This window comes from Aspergillus versicolor (genome assembly GCF_001890125.1).
Source record: "Aspergillus versicolor CBS 583.65 unplaced genomic scaffold ASPVEscaffold_2, whole genome shotgun sequence".
Classification (NCBI taxonomy): domain Eukaryota; kingdom Fungi; phylum Ascomycota; class Eurotiomycetes; order Eurotiales; family Aspergillaceae; genus Aspergillus; species Aspergillus versicolor.
Window position 1 is genome coordinate 2,004,788 of NW_024467525.1, and position 15,552 is coordinate 2,020,339.

At 51.1% G+C, this 15,552-nt stretch overlaps 7 protein-coding genes across 7 annotated transcripts; 5 read left to right on the forward strand and 2 right to left on the reverse strand.

Annotated features, from left to right (window-relative positions):
- Positions 1-1,526: 1,526 nt before the first annotated feature.
- ASPVEDRAFT_124793 (uncharacterized protein) lies at positions 1,527-2,268 on the forward strand (the record flags this gene model as incomplete). Its single annotated transcript, XM_040806216.1, has 2 exons — positions 1,527-1,551; positions 1,847-2,268. The coding sequence occupies 2 exons, from the start codon at positions 1,527-1,529 to the stop codon at positions 2,266-2,268; spliced, it is 447 nt and encodes a 148-aa protein (XP_040664300.1).
- Positions 2,269-3,223: 955 nt separating this feature from the next.
- On the forward strand, positions 3,224-4,871 carry ASPVEDRAFT_50225 (uncharacterized protein; the record flags this gene model as incomplete). Its single annotated transcript, XM_040814278.1, has 3 exons — positions 3,224-3,641; positions 3,706-3,774; positions 3,835-4,871. 3 exons carry the CDS (start codon positions 3,224-3,226, stop codon positions 4,869-4,871), a joined length of 1,524 nt encoding a protein of 507 aa, XP_040664301.1.
- A 1,779-nt stretch (positions 4,872-6,650) lies between these two features.
- Positions 6,651-7,554, forward strand: ASPVEDRAFT_38009 (uncharacterized protein). Its single transcript, XM_040811610.1, has one exon. The coding sequence runs from the start codon at positions 6,759-6,761 to the stop codon at positions 7,422-7,424; it is 666 nt and encodes a 221-aa protein (XP_040664302.1). The 5' UTR covers positions 6,651-6,758; the 3' UTR covers positions 7,425-7,554.
- Positions 7,526-8,926, reverse strand: ASPVEDRAFT_467249 (uncharacterized protein). The gene is made up of 3 exons (XM_040813626.1): positions 8,358-8,926; positions 7,974-8,295; positions 7,526-7,873 (listed from the first exon to the last, which is right to left on the reverse strand). The coding sequence occupies exons 1-3, from the start codon at positions 8,457-8,459 to the stop codon at positions 7,788-7,790; spliced, it is 510 nt and encodes a 169-aa protein (XP_040664303.1). The 5' UTR covers positions 8,460-8,926; the 3' UTR covers positions 7,526-7,787.
- ASPVEDRAFT_25408 (uncharacterized protein) lies at positions 8,909-9,853 on the forward strand (the record flags this gene model as incomplete). Its single annotated transcript, XM_040809778.1, has 3 exons — positions 8,909-9,112; positions 9,197-9,280; positions 9,359-9,853. The coding sequence occupies 3 exons, from the start codon at positions 8,909-8,911 to the stop codon at positions 9,851-9,853; spliced, it is 783 nt and encodes a 260-aa protein (XP_040664304.1).
- A 361-nt stretch (positions 9,854-10,214) lies between these two features.
- On the reverse strand, positions 10,215-11,445 carry ASPVEDRAFT_468256 (Hpt domain-containing protein). The gene is made up of 4 exons (XM_040813651.1): positions 11,400-11,445; positions 11,023-11,272; positions 10,800-10,963; positions 10,215-10,739 (listed from the first exon to the last, which is right to left on the reverse strand). Exons 2-4 carry the CDS (start codon positions 11,062-11,064, stop codon positions 10,457-10,459), a joined length of 489 nt encoding a protein of 162 aa, XP_040664305.1. The 5' UTR covers positions 11,065-11,272; positions 11,400-11,445; the 3' UTR covers positions 10,215-10,456.
- Positions 11,446-14,574: 3,129 nt separating this feature from the next.
- On the forward strand, positions 14,575-15,414 carry ASPVEDRAFT_186072 (protein tyrosine phosphatase-like domain-containing protein; the record flags this gene model as incomplete). The annotated part of the gene is made up of 3 exons (XM_040808970.1): positions 14,575-15,068; positions 15,127-15,266; positions 15,323-15,414. 3 exons carry the CDS (start codon positions 14,575-14,577, stop codon positions 15,412-15,414), a joined length of 726 nt encoding a protein of 241 aa, XP_040664306.1.
- Positions 15,415-15,552: the final 138 nt, after the last annotated feature.

Here is a 15,552-nt window from a genome sequence, read left to right on the forward strand (position 1 = left end):
TCCTCCGGTTTCCCACATCGCTGGTCTATCGTCCCACCCCGGAATAATCTCGTTTGAGAGGCGAGCGCCAAACGTTATTATTATCCAATTTGGGAATGCTGCCGCTTCCCTTATTCCCGCTGGAGTTTGATCCCGGGACATTCGTATCATACAATGATCGGCGCCAATTTCAGACGGTGAACGTCCGGATGCTCGCAACTAAAGTCCAACGAGGAAGTCGCGCCTCAACAGGAAGCGGAGAGGGCGTTTTTCGGCTTGTGAGCCGAGCTAAGGATGAGCATGATCGTCTCATTCGCATCGGTCAACCAATACCAACCGGCGCAATTAGCTCCCATTGCGATAAATAAAGGATTACAATGAATATTGTCCTGGATCCTGTTCAATTTGGACCCCCTGCTCTTAATTGTCTTTGGACCCTCAGGGATCCTATCCGGGAACTTCAGCCAGGGCGTCTCTGCGCGACATGAGCCATTCGCTCGCCGTGGCTACTTATTTTCTGCATTAGCGGGCTCACATGAAGCTATTCCTATTATAATTTCTTGCCATGCAGGAATTCCTTGACTGCCGGGTTCCAAGGTTGGGGTGGTGTTTTTATGCTTTTCTTTCCCTCTGCGGGGTATACAAAGCCACCTTCTCATCCATAGGAGGAATTCTGAGAAAGGGAAAAATTAGAAGGGGCTCACTTTGGGATGATTGGAACCCAGGGAACCGGCACTTGCCCTGCACTACTTCTGGAAGGCCGAGATGGCCGAGATGACCGGGAAATCCTGAGCACCATGTCAATCTTCGCCGCCTAGATCAGCGGCGAATTACACCGTGGCAGATGGGTCAGGACATCCTGATCTTTATGCCGAATCACTGGCTACAAGCCATGCCAGCACATCATGGTTTCAACCTCCAAACAGAAAGAAAGCGAGACGATTGAAGCTAGGGAACTTTAGGACCGCACTGGACCATTGAATTCTGCTCGTCGTCTTTTTCGTCCACCGACTTGGTGGAGAAAACCATTGGGCCGGTTGGAGGCCGTTGCTTTTGAACCCGTTTTATTATTTTCCATTATTTTTCTTTGATCTTTTTGCCCTCGATATTTTTGTGGCTCTTTTATTATTGCCCTTAACTCTTGCCCGCTGCTTTATGAACCCCACCTGCTTTATTTGAGCTGATTATACCTAACCAACGTGATGACCGTCGCCCGACTTTTTCTTTTTTCTCTCCTCCTCCGCGAGTGCAGGACATACTGCTGTTTTCCTAGGGTTGCTAGCCTCATATTCCCTGTGGATGCCCACCTCTTTGCCTCAAATCGCTTATCCTAAGCTTCTTCTATCCATCCCCTGTCGCGGATCTTTTGCTGTTGCAGAGAAACGTGGCCGTTGGGCATCAAACAAGCACCCGTTAATATAGGGCTTGGTTCAATATCTTGGGTGTTTGCTGGGATCCTGTGCAGTATCAAGCAACCCGAGGCAGCGAATACTGACCCAACATCGTCGTACGCCACACGAGCCATTGGGCATCTACTTATCGTCAAAATGTACTATGTTCTCTATCTTGCAAGTATGTAGTTCGTCTATTTTTGTTTGACGTCCCTTCACGCCAGCCCAGCACTCTACCCCAATCGGACTCCATAGGGCCCTGCGCCTCACGCTTGGGAGGGTTGTTGATCGCCTTGTCAATAATGCCCTCCCCAACGCAAATCCTCATTTAGATGGGAAAATGTGCAACTAGGAGACCCATCTTATCTTCGTGTTGTATGATTTGTTGACCTCCCGGGGGATTGTTGTTATTGGCGTTTCATACTGAGGGATTCATCGCCTAAAATGAGTTCAATGTCCAATAACCATCTATGTAGGTCTCTGTCGGCGCCGTCACTGGCCAGAGCCCCTTTACGAATCTTACGCCAGCGCAACCGGGTACACCTGTATCGTCCGCGTTAACAATCGCGAGTACCAAACGGACGTCGTTTGCGCTTCCGAGACCCTTGCTCGTGAAAACGCAGCAATGCGGGCCTACCTCATCTGTCGCAACTTCTCCGTCAATGATGGCAAGTACCCGGCTGGCCACGATCACGGTGGAGTCGCCCAGGGGATCCCTGTGGCCATTGGCAAGGGGAGAAGATCCCGCTATCTCGATGACATCGACATGTCGGCTAGTGAGGGGAGCAGAAGTGGAGGAAGCAGCCCTGAAAGCTACGAAGGGGAGTTTCTGGGCCGTGATCGACGACCCATTGGTCCGCATCCCAGGGCTTTTGCGTTCAGTCGTCGCGCCTTGTAGCTTATTTCGGCCGAGTGTTTGGACCCTTGCAACACGGGAAACCCCAGATAACGCCACTTGGCACAGCGGAGATACAGGCGAAGCTTTGCACTGAGCTGAGACTAAGAGGCGATGACCGGAAAAAAAAAATTCGTCTTTTATTACTGATGCGAGACGAACGACGCCCAATTTATGACTGATGACTTACGACACAATTTGAATATTCTATAGACCGAGATGCCTACCCTCCTTTTCGGCGTCAATGACTACCTTACCCCCTATCTATCAGCGCGCGTCTCTTTATCCTCGGTGGCAGAGAGTGATGATGGTCTGCTGGCACGTTCGCAGAGTCTCAGAATGTATACATGCTTAATTCTTGCATTGTGGTGGCCAGCGATCATTTCTCCTTTTTTTTATCAGCGAGTTAGCGTCAACCAAGCTTTTGTCTACTCCTTAAATAGTCTGATGCTTTCGGCAAATGATAGGTATATTTCATACGATTCACGAGCATCTGCGTTTAATGGGTGTAAATGCAAGGTCTGTCTGTGGCAACACCCATTGAGTGGACTCATTATTCAAGGCCTTGCGGTGCACATACTGCTGTATACTTCCCAACAAGTGATCTATATTTGGATCGCCCCCAGCGTCAATCGGCCAGACCAAATTCCCAAACCGGAAAGCGTGATGTCGACATGCGGCTGAGTAATAATGACATCACTCCTGTAAGCTCCCCAAGCCAACAACTTGGAACTACGAGCTGACGAGCAAGGCCAATTCATTTTATTTAACATCGAGAAAGGAGAACCACATTTACAGAACATAGGTTATCCTCCTAGGGATGCTAGAGAGCTGATTCCTACCACATCCCCACTACAACCAAGACACATTACCTCCTTTTTTCCCCCGCATATTTCTCCACGTGAAGTATCAAGCAACTACGGCGACGAAAACGTACCATCTATCCTGACCCGGGAAGATGCAATTGGCATTCCGGAGCCGTTACGCTTCGGCTGTAACGCGGGGCTTACGGACGGGAGGAGCAAATCTTACGCATACACGTACTTCACGGCCTCAGATTCCCGGCTTTGACACTGGGCGAGGGTTACGTCAGATATATATGCTATCAGGGTGCCAAACATGGACCCAGGGTATGCGAGATAGGCCATTGAGCCACAGTGAGATGTCAATCGGGGCTGGGAGGCGATATATCCATTCATCTTTGGATACTGGGCCGCACCGACAGAGCGTGACGGTAGAGCAGAAGAGACGGGCAGGGCTGAGGGAGTCGGCCTCATATGAGAGAAATGGGTCCGAGGAAATTGAAGAGGACGGGAGGGCCCGGCTACGGCGAGAGAGGTGGCCCAGGGACACCTTTGATCAGGAGGCACAGAAGGGTAAGTTGGCTTTAGCTTCTTCTATAACATTGAGAGGGTTGGACAAATGCTCATGTCTGGCTAGGAAAGCTATTGACGACACCGTCGAGATTGCTGAAACTCCTGATTCCATTGCCAACAGATCATCCGAAAGGTGAGTCTTTTTTTCTTAATTCCATCATTGGGCTCTAAAGAGTTTCTGACTCCTGCTTAGATGTGGAAACAATAGCTATACTTATACACTCTCAACAGCCTCTATCATACTTGGAACGATTGATCCAGGCTGAGCTAACATCGATCAAGGATGATGACGGGCGCCAAAGACAACCGGGTGTGTCGTTCATAGCATTCCAGTTTGAAGACCATCCAATCCGCCCACGGAAAGTAAAGAGCAAGGGTGCCAATGAATCTGTGGACCCATCGAAGGAAATGGAGGTAGAAGAAGTGGCGGTCGCAGATGATAAAGGTCGGGGTCACCCTGAGGAGATGAAGCCACCCAAAGACGAGTTCGATACATATAGTTCTCTACGAAAGGCGCAGAATAAGGATAATGAGCAACGGTATGTGCGCTGGTCGCATGCGACAGAAATTGGCGATTTCATACGAGACGCTGCACGCGCAGGGGAGTTTGTTGTAGCCATCGAAGGCGCACCGTTAGGCATGGACCAGATCAGGATAACGGTCCCTTCATTCGAGGAACGATCTCATTACCTTCGCATGCGTCTGAGGAAAATATCGGACCGGATCCGTACAATCGCAGAGATCAAGCATGAATGTGATGCATTGGCACATCGCGGCGCGCAACGAGTGGCTCTTGGCGGCTTTGGAATACTGGTATCCTGGTGGTGTATCGTTTATAAACTGACGTTCGGGACGGACTTGGGCTGGGACACCATGGAGCCGATTACATACCTGGCCAGTTTGTCCACGCTGATGGGAGGCTATCTCTGGTTCCTCTATCACAACCGCGAGATTTCATACCGTTCCGCACTGGATTTCACCATCAACGCGCGCCAAAAGAAACTATACCAGCTGAAGGGAGTGGACCTGCAGCAATGGGAGAACTTGATCTACGAGGGGAATGCCCTGCGGAGGGAGATCAAAACCATTTCGGCCGAGTACGACACAGAGTGGGATGAGAGACTGGATGAGCGAGATGAGCGTGTTGTTGAGGCCCTGAAGCAGGAGCGAGACCAGAACAAGGGCAACAATGAGCAAGACTCAGACGACAAGGGGAAGAAAGATGACTGACGGGGGAGCCAACTGTTGACAGTCGAATTGACTTCTTTTCTTTGTATTCTTTAGACTTGATTGTATATAGTACCTCGTTTGTACACTAAGTCTTATTTCCAACCGAAGACACTCGTTTACCAGGATCGCTGAGATGGCTGGATCTCATGTCTTAGAATTGGGTGTTTCTTCTCCCAATCGGGACTGCTATTATGAGCGAAATTGTCTTCACTCTTTCCTCCAATTCACTCTTCACCATCCTTCGTTGTTACTCTCCACGTCGAACTCTCCTTTGATCTCTCCATCGCCCCATCAACTTCCCATCCAAGCCTTTCTCAAATAGGGCCCATCATCGTCCTTTCTGTCTTTTAAAACTAAACTGTGCTCAAGATGAACATAGAAACAGCCGCCGACCCTGAAGCCCTTCCCTATGGCTTACCCCAAGCATCAGACCCAGATGGAAACTCACTCCTCTTTGTCAATTTGGCAGATTTAACCGTTGCTGAAGAAGTCAAAGTCATCAGTGACATCCATATATCCATCAAAGACTCCGACGGCAACGGACCAACGGTATCGATTCAAGTATGGCGACCTCCGAAGTCAGCATTCCTTCAGCCACTGGCACAGAAACACAAATACGCCGTCAAAAAGTACTTCAAAGACAGCCGGGCTAATCTCTACGGGTTTGCCGTCCTTGCACATCGAGCACGATACAAGTTTGTCTTCGTTGCGGACGACTACATGAAACGTGAAATTAGGGGAAAGATGGATCCCAGTGAAAGGGTTAGGCCCGAAAGTTATTTTGGCGTGATGATCTATATCGAGCCCCTGATCCCCCAGGATGGTACCAAGGACAATGACCATATTCGTGTTTTTGCTAGGCGATGCCCGTTGGGCAAGAAAGGAAACCGCAACATCCTCAATTCAAGGCACAGCATTGAATTCCTTGATATACTTGAGCGGGATTGGCTAGACATTTTTGAGCAGCTATTCAACTGGGGCGTCGAGCTCCATGATCCTACCAGGGAGGTGTTCACGCCTAATACACGAGCTATGACAGGGCGTGACGAACTTAAGGTTGCTACCGAGGAGGCACTGTCCGAGAGTACGCCGCTGCCAACTGAACTTGTGAACCAGGTTGTCGATTGGCTGTATGATACAGACAAGGAGGTCTTCGGGATTCCATCTCTACTTCATGAGAGGGAACTGAATATCTTTCTCCTTTTCCCGTCAACTGATGATGAGCGGCAGAACATGCAGTCGGCTATCCAGCAGCGAGTGGATCGATACATTGAACAATTGAAGAATCATCATCAAGAGATGTGCTCACCGAGAGCCGATAGCGCAGGCCATTCGCATAGAGGTGCTGTTGGAGAACAGGACGAAGATACTGAACATCACGAAGGAGACGACGATGATGAAGATGGAGAGGAACTGGATTATCCAGAAAACCCGGACTATACGGACGACAGTGAGGACGATGGGGATGATGGAGACAGCGAAGAAAGTGAAGAAAGCAACGAGAGCGAAGAAGATGAAGACAGTGAAAAGAGCGGGGAGAGTTCGGGCTTGGATTCAGATTCGGATGATCAGAGTGACAAGCATTTTTACGCCCGTTGTATTAGATTTCCAAAAAAGCTAACGGTGCGCCTGGTTCCCTGGAAATACGACCGAGTCGGCAATCGAATCGATCTAGAACGGTACTGGAAACTCATACATGGGCGATTTGTATGCCCAGTTAACTTCCTCCTAACACCGACTGGTCCAGGAGATGCCTTTCTAGAGCCAGGTTCGACACCCCCGACACCCTTATTTGGGACTGTTTATCACGGTGGAGGTGGATTCAAGTTTATTTCGCGAAACAACATCGGACGGATGGTTCGGTATGCGATGGTTTGCCATTGTAATATGCACCGGGCTTTTGAGTTACAAAAAGAAATAAAAAGAGCTCGGCAATTAAAGCTCCCTGTTCCTGAAACAGAGCTTCTATACCAACCTGAGCAACCCCTTTGTCTGGCTTCACCACTGTCGAAGGTTGACCCTAGTCATAATCATCACATGGCGGTCACCTGGATCTTCTTCAAGGCAAACACCCTCACAGCCGATCAAAAAGCGGAGATCGCCAGGGAAGTCGAAACCCTAGGGGAACGAGAAGCGGATCCTGGGGTCTTTCCTAAGACGTGCCGTATGATACCGTGGACAGACGGCGACAAGGGAGCTGCAGATGGGAGCCTGGGTGACATCTGGAAGGTGTTCTGCGAGCTTCAGGAGGAGGGTTGTCAGCTTCCATACTTCTTTGCTGATCAGCAGTCTGCAATTGACAAGACGGTGGTTATTGTTGACAAAGATCTTACCTCCTGGAGAGATGGGAGGGCGAAGATATGCGAGTTCACGAGCAGCGTCGGGGACCCTAATCTTAGAGGGCTACGCTACGGCCGGATTGAGGGGCGCGAAGCGTTTAGCATATGGGATGATATGAATAAGAGGGCAATTGCATTTGAGGACATTTTCGAGGATGAAAGTCAGATACAGACTCATCCTAGAACTGATTTGAGAGGCGCATCACGCACCTGATCTCGTCTTGGTCCTGCTCATACAATATTCTGCCACGGGGTAAGGGAGTACCATGCATATTCAGTAACATGGCCATTACTTTGTCGAGTATACCTAGGTGGTTAGCAATACAAAGCACGAATACGATTCGCCCTCTCTTGCTTACACTACCCTGTCTATTGACACTGGCCAGCCATCTGCCTGATAGATTAAACCTGAAACCAACAATCAAGACATCTCATATTTCTCGTAAACATTCAACTCCATTTCGCTTTGCATTCTAGAAGAAAAGACAAGCCAAGCTTCCAAGCTTCGCAATGCTATGCCCCTAAACAACCCACTCCAATATGAATTCTGAAGTCAATCCTAGGAATCCTGCTTCATTCATCCATTCCTCACCGGGTCATAATACTCCTTCTTCGCCTGCTGCCCAGTATCATTCCCCTGCTTCAAATGTCTCGACGCTTGCCCTACACATAAACACACAAAGTCAGCCCAATCCCCCTAAAAAAAAAAAAAAAAAAAAAAAAAAAAAAAATTCTCTCAATCAAGGGAATTTGAATAACATACCTTGCCCACCAGCAGAAGCAGACCCATCCTCCCCCCTCCTCCGATTCCGATTATTCCGCACATCCCGACTCCGAAAGACACTATAAAGCAACCACCCGGCAACCCAATTCGGCGCATACTCGCCGCCCGTCTCGCCCGATGCAAAGAGCGGTCTCGTGCGCGGGCTCGCGTTGCGCGCGATCTCGCGGATCGCCCACTGCTGTCGCTCCGGCTTGATGTGGTGCCAGAAGTATGGGGGTTTTGTGCTGGGGTCGGACGCGAGGCTGTCGAGCAGGTTTGTGGGCGAGGTGTTTAGGTATGTGTAGATTTGGATTGTTTCGTCCTGTGGATTTATTCATGTGTGTAAGTAAGTAAGTGAGTAAGTACTGGGAGGGGGGGACGGACTCGCATTGCGCGGTAGTATTGCTCGTGCTGGGGGTCGTGGGAGTTGAGGCCTAGGGCTTGCATGAACTCCTCTTTGGAGGCGCGGGGGCCTACGGGGGCCATTTTTTGTTATGGATGAGATGATAAGGTAGATTGATTGAATGGGTTATATTATTGTTTATTGAACTGGATGTTGGGTTTGGCGATATAGCTCGTCGGATGTACTGAGAGGATAAGGTAGTAGCAGCAAGATAGAAGAAAGAAAGCCATCGGTAAACTTAAATACACCCAGCCAGATAGCAGAATGGAACACACGACCAGTCAAGTCTCGCGTTCCGCCAGTCCGGGATGGTGCCTATTTTCCTAATGAGGGCAAGAAGCGTCGTACAAACGGCCCTCCCGGTCCTCGAATGCAGCAGTGACAGTCGAAGGGAGGGAAACTCCATGGCTGAGTGGACTGATCCATCCATCCATCCACCTGTCTGTCTATCGCCGGCTATCCATCCCCCCAGCATTATTTCGCTGAACCTTGTAGGTGACAGACGGCAATCGGGATATCGGCAGCAGTCGCAATGGCAATAAGCAGTCGGCGACGCATGTCCAGTATGGATGAGGATGCACTTCGAGGACGGGAGGGTGGAGGAGCTTGTTGCGTTTGTGACTGGGGATGCATGCATGCAGCGCCGTTGTTGTCCCTCCCTGGCCCTGCGACGCCGACGATCGCTGTGGATGGATGTGGATATGGTGGGCAATCAATCATCCAGGTACAGACCTCGGTATGCAGGCATTAGCAGTAAAAAGGGAGAAAAAGAGAGAGAGGCAGAGGTCAATGGCGCCTGACAGGTGTAACAACACAACAGCCCGTTTTCGAGAGACTCGTCATCTGTAGCGATGTAGCTATCCGAGGACTCATCGCACGCTTGAGGGAGGGAGAGGAGACCATCGTAGGTCTGCGTTGAATCAACCTGGAAGCGAAGAACACAACGCAAGTACCCTTGGATACATACATCTTGCCACTTCAGACAGCAACAGTATCTCCATCGTCCGCTGGCAGCAAACTACTCGGGAGCTCCCTGTCGATCGCCTCCCGCTTGAGCGTCTGCTGTGCAACGTCCATCCGCACGGACGGACTGCGAGAGCAAGCGAGGAGAAGAGAAAGAGGTGTCTCTGGTTGGTTCGGCAACGGAGTGTTTCTCTTGACAAACAGAGCGGCTGGATTCACATTAATTGTTGCTGTTGTTGTTGTTGATGTTGCTTACATTGCGAGCAAGACGGTGCAATCGAGAAAGGTGAGAGAGCCGTTTGATCCGGGAGCAACGGAGAAGAAGCCATTGGAGAAGAGCGAGAGCAGCGCGGGAAAGGACGAGGCATCCAATGGAGAGAAAAGGCGAGGTCTGCTCTGCGAGGGTGAAGTGGTACAGTCCCTAAGCGACAGTGGACAGTCGACACCCCCGGCCTCGCTCCGTGCCACCTGCGAAACGCCCGCGAAAAACCCGCACCCTCGCTTCTTTTCATAAATAGTCGCAGACGGTGGACAGACAGCCGCATTATTGCAAGGTTGGAAACCGTCCTTGTGTTGACTGGTACTTACTGACCTCTCCACAAGGCTTTGTGCATGAGACATAACATCATTCATAATGCCTGGCACGAGGCAAGACCTATCATCTACCTGATAACCAAACGATACAGTCCTTGGTTCAATACAAATCTAACGAGCAGGGAGACACTCGGGCGGGAAGTCACCAGCCAGAGATGAGGATAAAGACAAGAAAAAGTGGTGCAGTACATAGCCTGAAAGGTCCTCCTCCTTTCAAGTCTGCTGCGCAGGTTGACGGCCGTGCCTTCATTTTGTATGTGGGAGAATCACGTCTCGTTATTTCGAATTTCATTGAGCTGTGTTGAATTGAAATGGAGAGTATGCGAATGTTGTGTATGGGATGCGAGGGTGTGGTGGTGTGGTCAGATCCACTGCTCCACTGCCTGCCACCCACCCTCTCGTGATGTGTGATTGTGTGGTATATCCAGTTAACAGACAGTAGTACGATCTCTTTCTTCTACCGGGTCCATCCAAACTCATTCTTCTTCTTCGTCTTCTTCTTCTCCTTCCCCCACGCAATTGCTTAAGAGTCTTTTGGCGAGTCGGGCGTTTCCTCATCGCCAAAGTATTCCCGGAAGAAGGCTTCTACCTCCTTGTAATCCTTCTTCGCGGTCTCCAGGGTCTTTCCGATCTTATCTAGAGAAACCTTCTCGTCGGACTCGTCGTTGGTTCCCGATTCGTCCTTACCAGCTCCGTAGTGCTGGATCTTCTCGCATGCGTCCTTGACCTTGGTGAGGCCGATAGTGGCTGATGAGCCCTTGAGGAAGTGACCTAGCGACGACAGCTCGCTGAGCTTCTTCTCTTTCCTGCAGCACTGTTAGTATACAGTATACACCACGTATTCGTTGCCAGAAGTAATCACGCACAGCGCTGTCTCCATCTTCTCGAAAGTGCTTTCGGCCTGGTCGAAGAAGCCGTACACGATGCCCTTGCTGAAATCATGTTCGCCTTCCTCGTCCATTTCGAGGATCTGTTCGAATGTGGCCTGGTCGATGCTCTCGGACATGTCTGCCAGGGTTCTGGGCTTGGCCTGTTCGATATCAGTTTTGGGCCGTGGGGGATGGCGGGGGACTCTTTGGACAGACGCACCGTCTCCTCCTTGGTCTTGGTGGTGGTAGTTGAGGATGCCATGTTTATGGATGTGATGTTGAGACTTCTCAAGCTATGACTGGGCTTGTTTTTGTGGTTGTTGTGGTTGTTGTTGTTGTTGTAGGAGGTGGCGGGACAACAAAGGCCACTGTATCTCAGACGACTTTATCCAGAAAGAATAATAGAAACTCGTGATACTGAGATTACTTTTGATTGATTGATTGATTGATTGATTGAGCGCGAAAGTCTGCTGGATCAAAATGCACGTCAGTCTTGCGGGTCCACGAATTTATGGCAAGATTACAGCGGCTCAAGGTTGGTGGCGGGATACGCATTGCCTGCCCTACGCAATAAGGCTATTACGAGGGAAGACGGACACGGACAAGCAGGGGCCCAGGGGCACCGATGCGGTATACAGGATTTAGTCTGGTGGAATCACCTGGGCGGGATGGTTGGCAAGAGGTGGCCGGCTGGAAGAAGGATCTGAGGGTGTGTGGGTGTTGGCAGACAAGGGATGGATGGATGGATGGTTGGGACGGAGGAGGGAGCAGGGCCAGCGCAACCAGCGGGATCACGCCAGGACGCAGCAGGGCAGAGAGAAGGGAAGGAGGGGTAGGTAAGGTAGTAGAGCTATAGCGTGAGTAAGGAAAAAGAACTCCCACCTGTCGGTTGTCTGCTAGCGCGGCTGGGAAGCAATAGATTTGATAGACGGAGGATTAGGATTAGAGGGAAGGGCGGGAGAGAGACTGGGAGAGACTGGGAGAGAGAGACTGATGGATGGAGATGAGAGACGATGAGATGAGATGGAGAGAGCGGGACAGTTCTTTTTTTTCAAATTTAACCGTGTGAGGACTCCCCCTTTCGTTGTGTTCGACTTCGGAGGTTGGGAGTGAACCACAGAATGGAGGGGGACAGCAGACGAGCCAAGTGGGCTGGCGGACTCGGATGGGCGACTGTCCAGTTCACTGCTGCGCGCACGGCGCCTTCACTGGCTGCTGTTATTTATTCTGTGTGTCTGTTTGATTGTCATCGTCTCTATCCAGACTGCTGCCCGCTGCGACCCTGTCCTCGCTGCAACCCGAGTACACGAGTACACGCCGGTCGGTACGACGGGCAAGTGACAAGAGGCGCCTGCGTCTGGCGTCATCTGCTGCTGCTTGCGATCCACGGCTCCTCCGAGCTGGCCCCATTGACTCCTTCGAACGTCTTCGAGAAGCGGTTCCTCGTCGTCCAAAATCCCGCGCTTCTGTGGGGCAGCATGAGGTCACTCCAGGGCAGCACCACCAGGCTGAATTCAGCCTACCTTATTTATCCTTTATCAAGGTGCTGGTTACAGATGCTGCGAGCAGCATCACGGCGGTGACTACAATACAATAGTTTAGACAGACCCGGTCTGCTTCGCCCTGCCCTCGGCCTCGTTGTGCCCCCCAGAGTGCGCGTATGCAGGCTGAGATCATCGGACCCGGACTGACGTAGGAGGCCTCTCCTTTCGCTGCCGATCCACCACCTGACAAACTGAATTATATATTATTATCAAACTCGCCACGGGTGAGGGAGAGTGCTTGAAACATTCTTGAAGACTGAGCACTTCCAACACGTGGGAACCTTCTTTCTCTCGGCGCGACTGTCTGCTGCGTACACAGTCGGCGAGTATAAAGTCCTGCCAGGCTCACCACTGCTGGTGCGGCCCAGCCTCCTGGAAAATGTGGAAAACCCAAAAAAAGGTCGCGCCCTCGCTAATACTCTGGACCCTGTCAACTGCCACCCCGTCACAACATCATTGCTAAACGGTCTAGCCCCCCCAAGGGACCGCTCAATTCCCGTGAATGATGGAATCTGTTGGCTGGGAAAACCTTCGCCGTTGCGATTTCGTCATACCCCGAGCGGCCACCGTGCGGGGTTCTTAAAGCCCAAAGAGGGACTCCCAAAGCCCAACTGACAGCCACGAGTCTGTGAACGGATGACCCGGCCGGTGCTGCTCATGCAGTCGAGGCTGCTCTTGGTGGTCACCGGCGAGTTCTCGTGGGGGAGAGTGAATTGTTGAAGCGATTCATGAACTGGAGGGAGTGTGCTGGGTCCGCCCGCGCGAGCCCTGCGGCCCTATCAGAGGACGTCATCACCGCGGTGACATCAGAGTGGGCCTGCCGCTGACAAATGGGGGCCGCAGCCAAGCCCGCCAAAGCTTGGGCCGCCTTCCAGAACCATTTCCTCCTTCGTGCACTTCTTATCTTAGCGACTGCCGGGGCTTTTATACTGCGACTGCGGAGGGGGCTGTCAGATCTCCCAGTCCATCTCCAGGTGTCACCTTCCATCCCTCTCTTGCATCTCGTGATATTGTGATGGCAAGAGGCTACTGCGGGTAAGTTCAGTGTTTTGAGGCTTGAGGCTGGTGTGCCTGCCGTCTCGGATGTCCATTCCGCCCATACGGAGACCAAAAAAAAAGCAGATCAGAACTCCTCGACTCGGGGCTGGTGTGATCCACCAAGTCAGTCACTCAGTCACCCAGTCGCCCAGTCACTCGGTGACATCAAGCTGCATGAAGTCTCTGTCGAATTGCGGACTATTTCAAAATAATGCCGCGCTGTGGTCAGCTGTTCATCTGGCAATGCCCCTCGCAACGACACGACCATCGCACTTTTTGGATATGCGGTGAGAGCCTAAGAACCTCGAGGTTCTCAACAACCCCGCTATACGGCCTATCCTCCGTTTTCATTGTGACAGGGTTGGAAGCCGCAGCGCTTGGAGTCTGGTTTGACTACATCTCCGTTGTATTTTTTTTATTTTTTATTTTTTATTTTTCACTCCACTTTTGCCAACTGACTGAGACAGACCCTCTGGAGCTGGGCCTATTGATTCTCGAACAGTGACTCGAGTCATTCATTGACGGTCTCAGCTCCTGCCGTACCAAGTAAACACCGTTGGCGGCGGAGACGTCCAGTCCTTGTCTCATTGTAGAGCCAATACCATCAGTCCGTAATTGACGTTTGTTCAAGAAAGCCGAATCAAGCGCCATAGCAGATGAGAAGCGTATCTATTCTTAGCTCGGCCGGGAATGCTTGACTGAGACACGGATGGCTATATTCAATAATGATATTGAGCTAGGCAAGCCGCCGACATACCCGAAACTGACCCAGCGGCTCGGTATTATTCTGCCCATTAGATCAAAGTCTCCCTGATGCATTATTCAGGTAAAGACCGACAGCACCACACTCTCAGCATGGAGCAGGCTGTTGATGCTGGAGGCGAGTGCCCGCCAATCACATCCATTTGTTGTACCTCCAAGCTCCAGCTGGTTCTGCTATACAAGTTTACGACTTCTGCCTCATGTTGGTAGAACATATAAAATATTCTTATTCCATTAATATAAGACCCAGCAATTGCATTTTGTTTCTACTACTTTAGGCCCCTCTTTGTATGTCAAGATCTCAACGCCAAGCCCAAGCCAGCCCACGTGTCGGGATTTTTCTCAACAACAATCACAGACTCAAACTCTCCTCCTTTACATCCATCGCCAACTCACCACCTCCCCCCTCCCCACGACCACCGCCAAAAATGCCATCCAAGGCCAAACCCGCCCAATCGGGCCTCGTCCGGCAATACCTCCTCGCCTACAACGCCGCCAACTTCTTCCTCTGGACGATCCTCACCGTCCGCACGATCCGCCTCCTGGTCCTCCAAGCCCTCGCCCAAAAGTCCCTTGCACCCGCACAATTCAACATCCCCGCCATCTTCGCCGAGACATATGAGCCCCTCCTCCAGATCACGCAGTCGCTCGCCGCGCTCGAGATCCTGCACAGCTTAATCAGGATCGTGCGCGCCCCGCTCGTCACCACCGCCATGCAGGTCGCCAGCCGTCTCTTCGTGGTCTGGGGCGTGCTTTACCCCTTTCATGGCTTGATTGTGGGTAAGGGGGATCTTGTTGGCGAGTTTGGGTATCTGGGCTGCTTGCTTGCTTGGGGCGTGACTGAGTGTATCCGGTATGGGTTCTTTGTTATGCAGGTTAATGGCGGCGTCGAGACTGTGCCTGCTTGGTGGCAGTGGTTGAGGTATGTCACTTTCGCCAATGGATGGTTGGATATATGCTAATAAGCTGCGCGCGGACAGGTACAATACGTTCTACGTTCTCTACCCGATTGGAATCAGCAGCGAGTGTACGTTGGCTGTTAAGGGGCTGGCTGGTGCGCAGGAGCTGCATCCGCTATATTACTGGTTTATTGTCGCTGTTTTGGTGATCTATGTGCCTGGTATGTTTATCTCAGTTCTGGTATTTTTTTTGGACTTTGCTGATTGATTTGTTTAGGTTCGTATGTGATGTATACCCATATGATCAAGCAGAGGGGGAAGACTGCGGGTGCGAAGAAGGAGGGGACAAAGGAGGGAAAGAAGGAGTAATTGGAGGAAGAGCTGTGGAAATCACAATATATGCGTGTATTTGTATAATAGACCGGTCTATGGTGCAAGTTGGGTATTGACGAGATAAGAGGCGATGCGATGCGCATAATGCCGCTGCAAAGTATGATAACTTAATGT